This window comes from Cricetulus griseus, chromosome 5, assembly GCF_003668045.3.
Source record: "Cricetulus griseus strain 17A/GY chromosome 5, alternate assembly CriGri-PICRH-1.0, whole genome shotgun sequence".
In the NCBI taxonomy this organism is placed as follows: domain Eukaryota; kingdom Metazoa; phylum Chordata; class Mammalia; order Rodentia; family Cricetidae; genus Cricetulus; species Cricetulus griseus.
In genome coordinates, this window is record NC_048598.1 from 146,755,587 (window position 1) to 146,770,596 (window position 15,010).

Sequence of the window (15,010 nt, forward strand, 5' to 3'; positions counted from 1 at the left end):
AGATTTCCAAGAGCACCTTTGTAAGTAGCACAAATATCTAAGTAACATTTCTTAGGGCCTAATAAATATCAAGGCATCTATTTAGAGGCTTTTCTAAGTTCCACTGGGGGATTAATGAAAATTAATTTGTTAGACCAAATATAACCAATTTTCTCCTGCCCATGTGACTATAAAATGTGTGTTTACCTGTCTCTCTGCTTCTTTTCTGATGGCCTTCTCATTAGCACTTCAGAAAGTGCATAGAATAAGAGGAGAGAATCTCAAATGAGTCACTTTTTAAAACAGTCTTTGAGAGGTTTGAGAGTGGAATTGCGTTGGTACAGCTGCTCACTTGAGAGTGGGCTGTGGCTCTTCTCGACAGTCTTTCTGTCTCGTTGACTGTGAGAGTTGAAAGTCCCTGCTGGTCTTCTGTGTCCCTTGATGACTGTGAGTGAGTGTTTGCATTTTATGTGTCATGAAAATGATCAGCTATCTCTCTTCTGTGTGCTCTGTTGTTGATAGCTGTATAGCTGTGCTCACATGGCTTTTATAAAGCACTATAATCTATTTCCTTTATTTTCTAGTTGAGACACCTAGGAAATGATGAAGTACACATTGTTTGGTCAGAACATACTAGAGACTACAGAAGAGGAATTATTCCTACAGAATTTGGTGATGTCCTCATTGTAATATATCCAATGAAAAACCACATGTTCAGTATCCAGATCATGAAAAAACCAGAGGTGAGAATTCCTCAGTTTCTGTCTTAGTAATAGATTTTTCAATTGTGAAAATAGGGGGAAATGCAACAGATTCTGATGCTGTGTGGATTATCTTAAGCATAGTTAGAAGGACCAATCTGGGTAGAGAGACAACTAGGTAGTGTTCCTTGTGCTTAGCTCACCTTTTATTAAAACAGAAAACAAGGACAGTTTCCACAATATACAGTAAGCGCAGCCTGGTGTTAAGTGAGGCACAGTTGTAGTCCCAGCAGAGTAGGGGCAAGCTAATCAGTCAACAGTCTGTGCTACTTAATGAGCCTCTGTCTTAGAAAGCCAAGAATAATTTTAAAATAATAAATGAAATACCTAAAGATGTTTTTAAATGTTAAAGAGACATTATCTCCTCCAGTTCGATATCCTAGATGTACCACAAGGTTTCAACAACTATTTCAGAAGTATTTCTTTCTAAGATAATAAAAGTTCGGCGTTATTTTCATTTTTTTAAGATGAATGCTTTTAATAGAAAATTGTTTTAACTGGTGATTCAGAATCTTTGGAATTCCTTGAATTGGGCCAAGTTTCCACTTATAAATTTTTCTGATAGACAAGTATTTTTTTCAAAGTTTATATAAATCAGAAGTCAACTTATGGCAGGGCACCACCTAATTTTGTGCAGCCTACAAACTGAGAGTGTTTCTTTTTATATGTTTTTAAAGCATTTTTACAGAAATTATAAGTTTTATGGAATTGAGCTATTGTGTGGCCATAAAGCCTAAAATACTGTGTCATCCTCAGGGCATTGTCTTGCCTTGAGCTAACATTTTTGTCAACAATATTTAAGTTAGGTTTTTTTTGTTTTTTTTGTTTTCAGTATTGAGCCTTGTACCCAGCTAGGTTAGCACTCTGCCACTGATCTATATATTCACAGCTCTCACTTGTCAACTAATAAAAGTTAGTTATAAAAGTATAGATTTTGTTTTTTAACTAACCAAGCCAAATGTGTTTTACATTTTGTACTTGTTTTTTGTCATTCTGACAAAATCTTGGGGATGACATCTTAAAAGAGGAAAGATGTATGTACTTTGTCATGGTCTTTTGGCTCCTTGTTTCTGTACCTTTGGGTCAAAGCTCTTGTTAGCCACTCTCTTATCCTAGAGTTACCCTTCTAAACATGGTCCTGGGAACTAAACATTCAGCATGAGGTTGGGGAAGACATTTCATGTCCAAACCATAAGAATAGTAAAACTGGTATCTCACAAAAATGCCCATCTAACTGCCTATCTGTAAGAATGTGTCTCTTTTCCTTTGTTTACTTGATAGAGGAGTTGATCTGTGTGTGTATGTGTGTGTAGCTGAAATTGGCAGGGGATATAAATGACATAGTTACTCAAAGCACATAGTTCTTTTGAGTGGACACCCTGTTGACCTTGGGCATTTTTGTTTGTTGTCCTAGTAGGAGTGATTCATCATGTAACGAATTGAATTTGAATATTTTTACTTGAAAGAACAGAGAGGAAGCAAAAATGCATGTGTGTGCAAAGGATCTTTTTATATTTAATCTTTTTACAGTTTGAGTTTAAATTTTATGTTCTGATCTCTCTATCAGGTTCCCTTCTTTGGTCCACTTTTTGATGGTGCTATTGTGAATGGAAAAGTTCTGCCCATTATGGTTCGATCCACAGCAATAAATGCTAGCCGTGCTCTGAAATCCCTGATTCCATTGTATCAAAACTTGTATCCTTTTTTGACTGTGTGGTTAGTATACTAGTGTACATCTGCTTTACAAAAAGGTAAATATTTTTTATGTATTAAAACTTAGTGTTTCTGTTTATTGATACATGGCCAAGTTCCTCCTTGGTGATTGAGTAATTGTGGTATTTGAATGGTATGTTTTCTTATATACCTTAAATATTAATCTTTGACTTAGTTAATTGAAATAGTATTATATATCATGTTCTGTGCTGCTCTAGAGGTGCAGAAATAATCAAACCAGTCATTGAAAAGAGTTCAGTCTGCATGGAAAAACATACTGTTTTCATTACGTGAGTTTTAAAAAAGGAATATGCAGGATGTATACTAATAAGGGACCTGCCACCAACTGGAAGTTTGTGTCCAGAAACACTTACGAGAAAAACGAAAATTGAACCAGTCTTAAATGATAACTAATTAGATGGAAGAGATAGAGAACCTTCTAAACTGGGGACAGCATGCTGAGAGACATGAAGGTGTGAGGAGGCCTGGAGTGCTTAGGAACATGGCTTCTGGAGCTGAACTTCCTCCCTGAGCCTCGGTGTACTTACCTATGAAATGAACTAGGGACAATAACTACCTCATGATCTTGGTCAGGCCACAGAACCAGGGTCTAGAGTTAAAGTTGGGCCTTGAGCAAGCTAGGCAATCACGCTACCACTGAGTCATAATCCCAGCCTAAGATATAGAACCCTTGAATCTCACTTTCTTTATCTGTAAAAAAGATTCTAATATTATAGCAGCAGCATTATGAACACTAAATGAGATTTTATGCAATTGTTAATTATATTATTCATAAATACTACAATCAATATCTCCATCCAAGATTAAGGAGTTGCTTAATTGAGTTTTTATATTGGGCTGATTAGCTGCTTATGGTGAATTCTCAGTTCTACTTTATGACATTTTAAATATTTTATCATATTGTGATAATGGTTGCCATATTTAAGAATATTCTAGGATGAAAAGAAATAATTTATATTAAAATAGTAGGCACGAACACTTTTTAAAAGCAGCATATTTGAATAGTTCTGTCAACAAAATTGCTTGTAGACTACTTCGAATGAGGTACTGGAGAGATGTCTCAGCAGTTAAAGATCTTGTACTGCTTTTGCAAAGGACCTGGTTTGGTTCCCAGCACCCACACCATATAGCTCACAACCATCTGTAATTTGAGCTCCAGAGGGATCTGTTGTTTCTGGCCTCTTTGGGAAGCTGTACTCATGTGCACATGCTTGTGCACACACACACACACACACACAATTAAAAATATTTTTTGAAAAGAATGTTGGAAGTGAAAACATTACATAGTACACTAAATTAAGACATAGGAAAATGTTTTTTCATAAGTTTAATAGTAGTTGGCCTTCCGTATCGATGAATTCCTCATTGAAAAATTTGTCCAACTCTGTGAAAAATATTTAGGAAAAAAATAAGACTTTTTTTCTTATCATTATCCCTTTAACAACAAAATGTAGCATCTACTAATATGGTACTTATATATTTATTACTATAATTAATTCAGAAATTTGGTTTTATGCAAATATTTTACCATTATACCATGGGGACTTGAGTGTCCACAGATTTTTGCTATCCATGACAGTTCCTGGAAAATAAAACCCTTACATACCAAGAGAAATATGCTGTAATAGATATCCCTATCCTTTGTTACTCTGGAGAATGTTATATTGTGTATCACAAAATGCCTAAGGTGTGTATTCTGATTGTTGAGGAAGAGCCAGACATAGTAGGTGCTCCTACAGCCAAGCTGTAAGGGCAGAGAGATTGGGAGGATCACTTCAGATCAAGAGTGATCCCATCTCAGAAACACAAATGAATGGGTGGAGGTAGGAAGGAATGTATGGGAAGTGACTTCTTTACTTGATTTTAACATGAAGGTTTATATAATAAATTACAACTGGATACTTATATTTACAGGTATTTAAGTATAGGAATATCTGTTCATTTTAGGTAACATTCTGGTTTCATAAATGTGTCTACTTTTAAAATGTATATTTTTTGACATTGGATTTCCAGTGAAGAGAAAATTGTATATTCTAAAATAAATCAATACATTTAACATGAATTATAGAAGGAATTTAAATAGAAGCCAGTTTTGAAAACTACCATACATAGTTAATACTTTAATTCCCATCGAAGAAGTAAAGAGGTAGAATGTAATAAACTCAATTGTATTTGTATAATTATACGACTGGGTCAGTTATCTTATGCCCAATAATGGTACCGACCAAGATTCCACAGCATAAATTGTGCTATTTATGATCATTAAATGGAGTTTAAATGTTATCCTAGGAACATCTTCTGTAACTATAAGTCTAATGTTCAGAAAATAAGGACAGTATTGATTGTCATATGCTGGCCAAATCGATCATGCTAGCAACCAGAATTACAGTAATCTGTCAGTATTGATGACTGTCTTTCAAGCTCTGAAACCTCTCCCTCACTTCACTTGTTGTTTCTTACATTACTTGTACTTGAAAAACATTTTCATGCAACCTCTGATTTTGTCAGCTAAGTACTTTTGTCTCTTAAGCTCAATTTGTTGGTTTGATCATGTAATTCGAATTGAATTGCCACACTCAGGAGAAAGGCCAGGCAGACTCTGGGTGACCGCTGAGCCAGAGGAGTGCTTCAAGTTTCATCCTAGGCCATCACTGGATTAGCTACCTAGAAATCTGAGTTCCAGTTTGTTTATTTGCTTAGTTTTACAATGGAAATAATTCTAAAGTTATTTCATGGTCTTAACAGTTGTGACTCTATTCCTTAAGTAAAAATTTTAAAGAAATTGTTTTGATCCTGAAGAGGGTTTCACTATGACTCTAAACATGCATGTTTTCAGTATAATGCTGTCATTGTGCTTTCTGTTTTAGAGTGAGATTTTTGTACACGTAGGAATTTTCAGAATTTATAGTGTATGATCACATTAATAAACCCAGAGCTCCACTCTTTTGTATTAACTGGTACATTTTCATATAACCCACAAAAATTCCCTTCATATGTTAATCATCTTTAGATTGCTTATGACAACTAATACAATATAAATGTCACATAAATAACGAGGAAGACATACTTTAAGGAATTGGCTTCCCTGGCTGTGGGGATTGGCAAGTGAATACCAATTCTATAGACCTAGGAAGAGTTGATGTTGCTGTCAGTCTTAAGGCTTCTAGTAGTAGAATTCCTTCCTTTCTCGAGTGGCTTCAGGTTTTTCTCAAAAGTGTTGACTGAGTGAGGCCGCCCTGTGTTATGAAGGTAAAGGGCTTTATGCAGGTCCACCTAAACAAAATATACTTAGACTAATGTTCAAAAAACATACTGTGTCCTTGACCAGCCAATATTCACTGACATATTATGATTTGCTTTGTGTCTTAAATGTTGATGCATGATAAATTATTATACTTACTTTTAAGAAGTCAAAATACAACTGTAGTTTTTTTTTTTCTTATTTCAGTTGTGTTTATTGGGATGTCAAGATGGCCAAGTGGTCTATGGTGCCAGGGCTGGGGGCACATACCTGTAAGTTCCAGCAAGGCAGTAGCTGAGACAGGTGGACTTGGAGTTTGAAGCCACCAGGACAATAATAGCAAGACTCTGTCTAAAAAGAAAAAAAATATCTGTGTATTTATACATATGTGTATACACATGTAGCTGCGTCCTTATATATGTATATGCACACATCATTTACACATTAGCAAAGATTTTGAAATGATGCAGACATTAAGATGATATCCTTATAAAAGTAATATTTGAGAAGAAAGGATATGTGGTAGGTAGGGTTTTAGTTGGGGTGGTAGGGGAGGGAGAAGGGAACTGGGATTGTCATGTAATTCAATCTTGTTTGTAATTCAAATAAAAAATGATAAAAATAAGTAATATTTGAAAAATGGTAATAATTTAATAGGGAAGAATATGGATAGTAATGATTATAATTCAAGGAAGGTTACAAGCAAATTGGTATCAGAGTTCCATGGAGGAAGAAATTAGTGTGGAATAAAATCAGGAAAGAATATGTAGAAAATCTGGGTCTCAAAAGATAGAATTTGAATAGATGGAATGTGACATTTGTTATAATTCTTTTTTGTTATTGGGTTTTTTGGTTTGGTTTGGTTTGGTTTGGTTGTTTTGAAACAGGGTCTTTTTATGTAGCCCTGACTGTCCTGGAACTTTCTGGGTAGATCAGGCTGGCCACAAAGTCACAGAAATTCATCTGACTCTGTCTCCTGAATACTAGGATTAAAGGCATGTGTGTGCCACCAGGCCAAGCCAATGCTATAGTTCTTGTGATTTGTAGCTGGGGCTTTGTAAATATCTATATATAATATATCTGATATTCTGAGATACACAGTATAAAGGTACTATACAGTTAAAGAATGCTTTACACCTAGGCTTAATATGTTTTCCTACCACAACCAACATTATTTGATTTTTCTCTGTCTGTGTAGATTGACTTTTTCTTGAATGCCAGACTTGGCTTTGTTTAACTTTATCAGACAAATTACCAAATTCAATGATGATTCTTCAATTAGTCGCTGTTTGTTAGCCAGGCAGTTCAACTACTCAAATGTAAGGGACCTGTTGCAGAAGTATGAGAGCCAAAACTAAATGAATGGTAATTGATTGGCTCCACTAATGCAGTTCCCTCTCATTATGATGGACATTGTAAAGCTCCTTAGGGGAACCTCATCAATACTGCTGCCATTTCATGTTAGAAGAAAATGAGTTTCTTGAAAAATTACACAATTTTATGTATTTACTGTCTTTTGTAAAGTACTTTCTTAGAAGATAATATCAATAAATATGGACTAACTTTAATTTAATCTGTAAGAAGGAGATAATTATAGTACCAAATTTAAGATTAGTGTAAGGATTAAATACAACTGTGCAGTGAAGTCCTGTCATCTCCAGCAGCAGCTCAGAACACTGTAGCTGTCTGAGAGCTAATGACGATACTACTGTCTAAAACACAAACCTGGGCATGCTGAAGGCTTACAACAGTTCTGCCTGCCTACTGAAACAGGTCTACGTTTGATTGACCACCTGCAAACAGTTCTTTTGTCTTGCCCTTCCAGCCTCATAGATCTCATTATAGCTTTGTCAAACATACCTGCATATCTCCTCGACCCCATTCCCTTCTCTGCAATCTTCCCCCACTACAGTAACACCTAGGGTGATATATATTTAAGCTAAACCAAATTCATCTTCTATGAATGCTCATGTTTTAAACCTCTGCTGTTTTCTACTTAATATACTCATTCATTATGACCTAAATGAAACATCTTTAGGGGGCAAAAAGTAAGAATAATTCCTCCATTATGCAAAATTATTGCCCACACTGCCTCAAAACATTTTGCTATAGTACTTATGAGTTTGTGTGCACATTAGTAATTCTTACCTTCCTCCTGATTTCACTGATTTAGTACTATGCCTGGCCTATGGTAAATGAGTAACAGCTTATAATAGAACAAAGGGTACCATCCCTGGATGAAGGTTTTTTGTTTTTGTTTGTTTGGGGTTTTTGTTTGTTTGTTTGTTTGTTTGTTTTGCTTTTCAAGACAGGGTTTCTCTGTGTAGCTTTGAAGCCTGTCCTGGAACTCTGTAAAACAGGCTGGCCTCAAGTTCACAGAGATCTACCTGCCTCTGCCTCCAGAGTACTGGGATTAAAGGCCACCACCACCTGCTCCATGGATGGAGTCTTAACTAATTTTTTTCAGCAGGAAATTTTTACTCACCTCCAAGTGTACTCTAAAGTTCACATGTATTCTTATTGCCTATGGATTTTTTTAATCATTTTTTATTTTAAAACAATCTTTTCTCATTTACATATCAATCCCTGTTCCCACTTGCTCCCCTCCTCTTGCTCCCCCCACCATCTTCCCACTCCATCCCCCTCCACTCCTGCAAGCGGATAAGGCTTCTCATAGGGGTCAACAAAGTCCGTATTACCTGTTTTTAAACATTTATTTTGATTAAGATAGAGAGAAAGGGGGGTGTGTGTACACATATATGAATGCAGACATCAGGTTTCCCTGGAGCTGAAGTTACATGTATTCTTAAGCCTTCCAACATGAGTGCTGGGCAGTAAACTCAGATCCTCTGCAAGAGTAGCACTATTCTTAACTAAGCCATCTCCCCAGTCCATTATCTATGTTTTTGAAGTTTATGATTAGCTTACTTTTTGAAAAGTAAAAAAAAAATGTAACTCATAATTTTAAGTTTATATTAAACTAGGCTGCATGGATGGCTCAGAGGTTGAGCACATGTTGCTCTTGAAGAGGAGCTAAGTTCAGTTTCCAGCACCCATGTGGAAGCTCATAACCATCTGTAATGTCAGTTTCAGGGGATCCAGTGCCCTCTTCTGAGCTCCGCTGACACAAGGCACACATGTGGTACATATACATGCATGCCAGAAAAATATTCATAGAAAATAAAATCAATCTTTAAAAAAACTATAACTTGACTGATACTTTGAAGAGTGTGCTGGGTAGGTAAAATGAGGAAGCCTAGAACCAGAAGAAATTGCCTTTGACACATGTATTAACCAGAGTTCTCTAGAGTCACAGAACTTATAGAATGTGTATATGTATATACATATACACACACACATACTTGCATACACATAAATATGCATACACATACATACATGTATAAAGGGAGCATATTGGAATGACTTATAGGCTGCAGTCCAATCTAACAATGGCTATCTGTGGAAAGTCCAAGAATCTAGTAGTTGCTCAGTCCCACAAGTCTGGATGTCTCAACTAGCCTTCTGTATATGCAGGAATCCCAAAGAAGTAGGCTCTAATGCCAGTGAAGGAATGGATGTGCTGACAAGGCAAGGGCAAACAAAGAATAAGAACGCCTTCCTTCTTCTATTGGCCTTATAGATAGGCTTCCGACAGAAGGTGTGGCCCAGTTTATAGGTGTGTCATCCTCTAGTCAAGTTGACAACTAAGAATAGCCATGACAGACACAAATAAAACAACAGCATACACACAGGAAGGGTCATGTTTTGGTTTTGGTTTTGATTTTTGTTTGTTTGGTTTTTGTTTTGTTTTGTTTTTGAGAAAGGATCTCACTAGATAGCCCTGGCTGGCCTAAAATGCACTGTGTAGACCATGCTGGCCTTTCACTCACAGTGTACTAGGATTAAAGGTGTGCATCATCATACCCCAGACGTTTGTATTTTGATTGGTAGTTGGTGTACTTTTATTAGTGAACATTATATCTACTGAAGATCATTCATTGTCAGAGAAGAATAGTAAAAGATAAGGGGCAAAGAGTATCTGTTAGGGAAAAAAGTGAGCCAAGACATGTCTGTCTTAATGGCAGTAAAAGTGGAAGATTTTGTGCCATTTTACCAAGACTAAAGTTCCAAAAGTTCACACATCCTTACTAAATGGCAAGAAAGGTGAGAGCCACAGGCAAGCGGCAGAGGGAGCTGTGGTCTCTGGGTGCTGGTAAACTAGCCCTTCAGCTCACTGCTGGAACATTTGTACCAGTATTATTGTACCATTAGCAATTCCACTAGGAGTCTCTATATCTGATCAAATTTATTCTTCATACTTTCTGAATCACTGCCTTGAACTTAATGAACAAATGGGTTAGCTGGTAAATATACTCAGAAATATGAAAAGAGGGGTCTTTTATGTGCTTGCAACCATTGTGCTTGGTAGTAATTGTTGTTAGGACATCTCCAAGAGTTGAAAATATTCATATTTGCCTGACAGTCTCTAATTAGAGCATTTATTTTTTCTTCTGTATTAAAGACATAGATATTACTTTCAAAGAATTTTTTTGGATATGCTTAAGTATCCCATTGACCTGTATTTTGTTCCCAACTTTAATAATGTTTCTGCAAACAGAGCAGTCCTTTTAACAGGGGCCCTGGATATGTGTAGCACTTCTATAGTGATACTAATAGATTCCTTCCTATGTAATTTTTTAGCTGTTTCTTTCATTAAGTGGAAAGTAACTGCTTATTGATGATAATACTAATTTTCTAGTAGATTCTTTTCAGTCGTTACAGAAATCTTTTACCACATTTTTAGTTATTTTTATAAATTTTACTTAAATTAGAAACAATCTTATTTTACATATCAATCCCAGTTCCCTCCCATCCCATCCCCCATCTACTCCCCAGGGAAGGTGGGGCCTTCCATGAGGGATCATCAAAAATCTGTCAAGTCATTTGGGGCAGGGTCTAGGCCCTCCCCTGTATGTCTAGGCTGAGAGAGTATCCCTCCATGGGAAATGGGCTCCCGAAGTCCGTTCGTGCACTAGGGAATACATCCTTGTTCCACTGCCAGAGGCCCCATAGACTGCCCATGCTCCTAGCAGACACCCATGTTCAGGGGGCCTGGTTTGGTCCTATGTTGGTTCCCCAGCTGTCAATCTAGGGTCCATGAGTTCCCACTTGCTCAGGTCAGCTGTTTCTTCGGGTTTTCCCAGCGTGATCTTGACCCCTTTGTTGGTCACTCCTCCCTCTCTGAAACTGGATTCCAGGAGTTTGGCTCAGTGCTTACAAATAATGCTGCTATGAACAGCAGATGTCCTTGTTGTATGAATGTGTATCCTTTGGTTATATGCCTAAGAGTGGAATTGCTGGATCTTGAGGTAGACTGGTTCCCATTTTTTGGAGAAACCGCCATACTAATTTCCAAAGTGGCTGTACAAGTTTGCATTCCCACCAGCAATGGAGGAATATTCTCTTTTCTCCACATCCTCTCAGGCATAAACTGTCATTGGTGTTTTTGATTTTAGCCATTCTGATGGGTGTAAGATGATATCTCAGAGTTGATTTGCATTTTCCTGACGGCTAAGGATTTCTTAAGTGTCTTTCAGCCATTTTAGATTCCTCTATTGAGAATTCTCTATTTAGTTCTGTACCCCACTTTTTAATTGAGTTATTTGGTATTTGGGGGACTAGCTTCTTGAGCTCTTTTGATATTTTGGAGATTAGCCCTCCTGTCTGATGTAGGGTTGGTGAATATCTTTTCCCATTCTGTGGGCTGCCGTTTTGTCTTCTTGACTGTGTCTTTTGCCTTACAGAAGCTTCTCAATGTCAGGAGGTCCCATTTTATTGTCAGTCTCAGTGTCTGTGATACTGGTGTGATGTTCAGGAAGTGCTCTTCTGTGCCAATTCATTCAAGGGTAACTCCCACTTTCTCTTCTATGAGGCTGGATTCTGTGTGGCTGGATTTATGTTGATGTCTTTGATCCTCTTGGACTTGAGTTTTGTGTGTGATGATAGATATGGATCTATCTGCAATCTTCTACATGTCCACATCCAGTTATGCCAGCACCATTTGTTGAAGGTGCTTTCTTTTTTCCATTGTATAGTTTTAGCTTCTTTGTCAAAGATCTGGTGTTCATAGGTGTGTGGATATCAGGGTCTTCAATTAGCTTCCATTGGTCTACCTGTCTGTTTAAGTTATTGTTGGTTTGGAAATACCAAATCTGATATGCTTTCAACAAGGAAAAAATAAAAGCAAACATTTATGGAGCCAACTTCCTGGAAAGCTGAGGCAGGAGGATCAAAATTTTAGACCAAACTAGAATGCATAGTAAGTTCACCATGTCTCCAAATTTAAAAACAAAAAGGTTTATTTTTAAAGGGGCTATAACTTGATGGAAGAACCTTGCCTAGCATACACAACTCTGCTAATACTGGAAAGCGGTGGAGGGAGGAAGAAGAGGAAAGAGGAGCCAGAAAAAAGAAAAGGAATAGATATGGAACTCTGATGTGTAATAAATAATGTGATAACGATGGAGTTTTCTGTGGAATTGAACCAGTAATGTAAACATACCATATTCTCATTCTCATATGCTCCCCGCCATCTGTGGATTTTCAAGACAGACTTTCTCTGTGTAGTCTTGGATGTCCTGGAACTCACTCAGTAGACCATGTTGCCCTTTAACTCAGACAGATCCGCCTGCCTCTGCCTCCTGAATGCTGGGATTAAAGGTGTGCCACAACCACCAGGCTTCAACTTTACTTTTTTAAACAGCATTGTTTTAACCTGAAATGCAGGTTTTATCCTCTACCAAGAACTAACATTAACCATATTACTAAGGGCTTTGGGGTCATTCACTTATTCACATATTTGTTGTCATAGAAAATCTAGAATTAAAAAAGCCACCACTTCCTCCAGTTGTGGACATGGTGGCAAACGTCTTTAATCCCAGCATTTAGGAGGCAGAGGCATGTGAATCTCTGTGAGTTCAAGGTTAGTCTAATCTAGTTATTGAGTTCCAGAATAGCCAAAGCCACATAGCAAGACCTTATCTTAAAAAAAAAACTCCCCACAGTGGTGTAGGAGAGGAGAATCCTGTGAACTGCATTAGGGAAGTGCACACAGAGCCCAGCAGAAGTGATGTATACAGAGTAGGATAGGGACTGTGACAGTTGTGAGTGAGAAAAGACAGTGTTGGAGTGGAGAAGAATTGTGTTCTGCAGATGACTTTAAAGATTTACAGGACTTTATGAGACAGAAAAAATTGAAGTTTTTCAGGGCAGGAGAGGGATGTTGGAACATACCAAGTGTAATGTGGTCAAGAAATGAAAGTTGGGACCAGGAAGATAGTCCAGTGGGTAAAAACTGAACTAAAAGCTATGAAAACCCAACAGCCTGAGTTCATCCCTCTCAACCCACATAAAAAACCAGGTGCAGTGTGGTGCATCTGTATTCCCAGCACTTCAGTGGTAAGATAGAAGGTGGAGATGGGAAAATTGGCCAGAAGCTTGCTTCGGGGGTTCAGCTGCTGGAATGAAAGACCCTGCCTCAAAACAAAGTGAAAGAAGAGAACCAGCTCCCACAAAAGTTGTGATCTGGCCTCCATGTGCATTCGCTCTGCCCCATAAGTAAATAAAATGTTTTTTAATGCAAGCAGATCACACTGTTGGGTGATACGGGGCAAATGAAAAGAGCAGTGAAGATGGAGGTTTCTTTTCCGCCTGATCCCACAGACGCTTTGCCCCAAATAAATACACAAACACTGTATTTATTATAAAACTGCTGACCAATGGCTAAGACTTCTTACTGGCTAAGAAATGTGTGTGACCAGAAAGAAAAGCAAAGTGATCTTGGTTTTCTGGTGTTACTGACAACATGGTGCCAGTGACAATCCCTTCTGCTTTTGGATGCCTTTTCCCTGGTGATTAATATTTTTTCTCCTTGGTGAGGCCTTTCCAATGCATGTTTTATTAACTGTCATTTTCATACATCTCAATTTTTTATAATTCATCAAGCAATTATTGTCAGGCTATTAACAGTAATAGCTAGTGTCCTTTTTTTTTCTTAGTGAGATTAAGAAGGCATTTGTAAATGTTTGGTAATATTTTTGCATATTTGTCATTTTTAGAGAGCATTTGAGATTTTCTATTTCCTATAATAGATTCTTTGTAGTGCTCAGTGCTCATCAAACTCAGTGTGTATGCACTGGTCAAGCACTCTACTGCTGAGCAAGCTGCACCTCAGCCCTTGGGTTTTTAAGACAAATCCCTTCTTTTTATCTGTAGCCCAGGCAAGTCTGGACTCCCTGTGTACTGTAGACTGGCCTTGAACTCAAAGTCTGCTTCTGCCTCTCAAGCTATTGAGTTTACGGATGTGCACCCACACCTGGTTTAGACTATATATTCTTACAGAACAATCTTAGCTTATTGTTCTTATACATTATGCTTTTATACAATACTGGTAAATGAAGTTATTGTAGCCTATCCTATTGTGTGTTGGCTTCGTGACAAAAATAAAATAAAATACTTCCACTATCTTATACATTTTTGTCAAGTCTATTGTGACAGTATAGTCCACAAATACCAATCTAGACAGTTGCCTCATATCTCAGTATACCAGAGTCAAGATAAAGAACTCCATGAGGACCTGGACATACTGCTCCTAAAAATACCCAAATCTCATGTTGGTCTACTTTTTATCTTTAACTTCTCACCTGTGCTGACACAGGTTTTTCTTCCCCATGTTAAAAACCTGTGTTCTGTGGCTGATAATGGTATGCTGGTATATTCATATTAGTATTCACCATAGTGATGCAAAAAATGCATTCTAGTCCTTGTTTAAATATTAAAAACAACTGTAAACTTGGATCGTATTGGGGGGATTCAGAGAACAAATAAAGGCTATAAAGCAGAAATCAGTCTGCCTTGTTAAACCTATTAGACATGGGAACTAAAGTGCTTTTAATCCTTTTCATTTTACTAAAAGGAAGAGTTTTTAATACTGAATTTTTATTAATTCAGTAATGGAATTAAAATAAAAGTATGGGTCACAAATCTCCCCCATTTTCTTCTAAATACATTCTCTCCAACACTACAGTATAGCCTATTTAAATCTCAACTTTTGCTTGCCAAACCACTGTTACCGTCCATCTGTTCATGCCAGTTGTAAAGAAGGTTCAGTTTTTAGCGAAGCTTTGCATTTCACATAAGGTATGTGAAGTGAAATTTCACAAGGGACATGATGGATCCTGATTCTTAGTGATAAACCTTTGGGGCCATCAGGGTTGGCATATGGTCCAGTATGATA

General features: G+C 37.3%; 1 protein-coding gene across 7 annotated transcripts in view; it reads left to right on the top strand.

The window, feature by feature from the left end:
• Ralgapa1 (Ral GTPase activating protein catalytic subunit alpha 1) overlaps positions 1 to 15,010 on the top strand; it is a 206,162-nt gene that overhangs the window by 164,550 nt on the left and 26,602 nt on the right. For all 7 annotated transcript variants that reach the window (XM_035445761.1, XM_035445756.1, XM_035445757.1 and 4 more), the window contains 2 exons: positions 564 to 722; positions 2,308 to 2,435. In XM_035445761.1, coding sequence (XP_035301652.1) covers positions 564 to 722; positions 2,308 to 2,435 — 287 coding nt within the window. The remainder of the gene's footprint in view (positions 1 to 563; positions 723 to 2,307; positions 2,436 to 15,010) is intronic.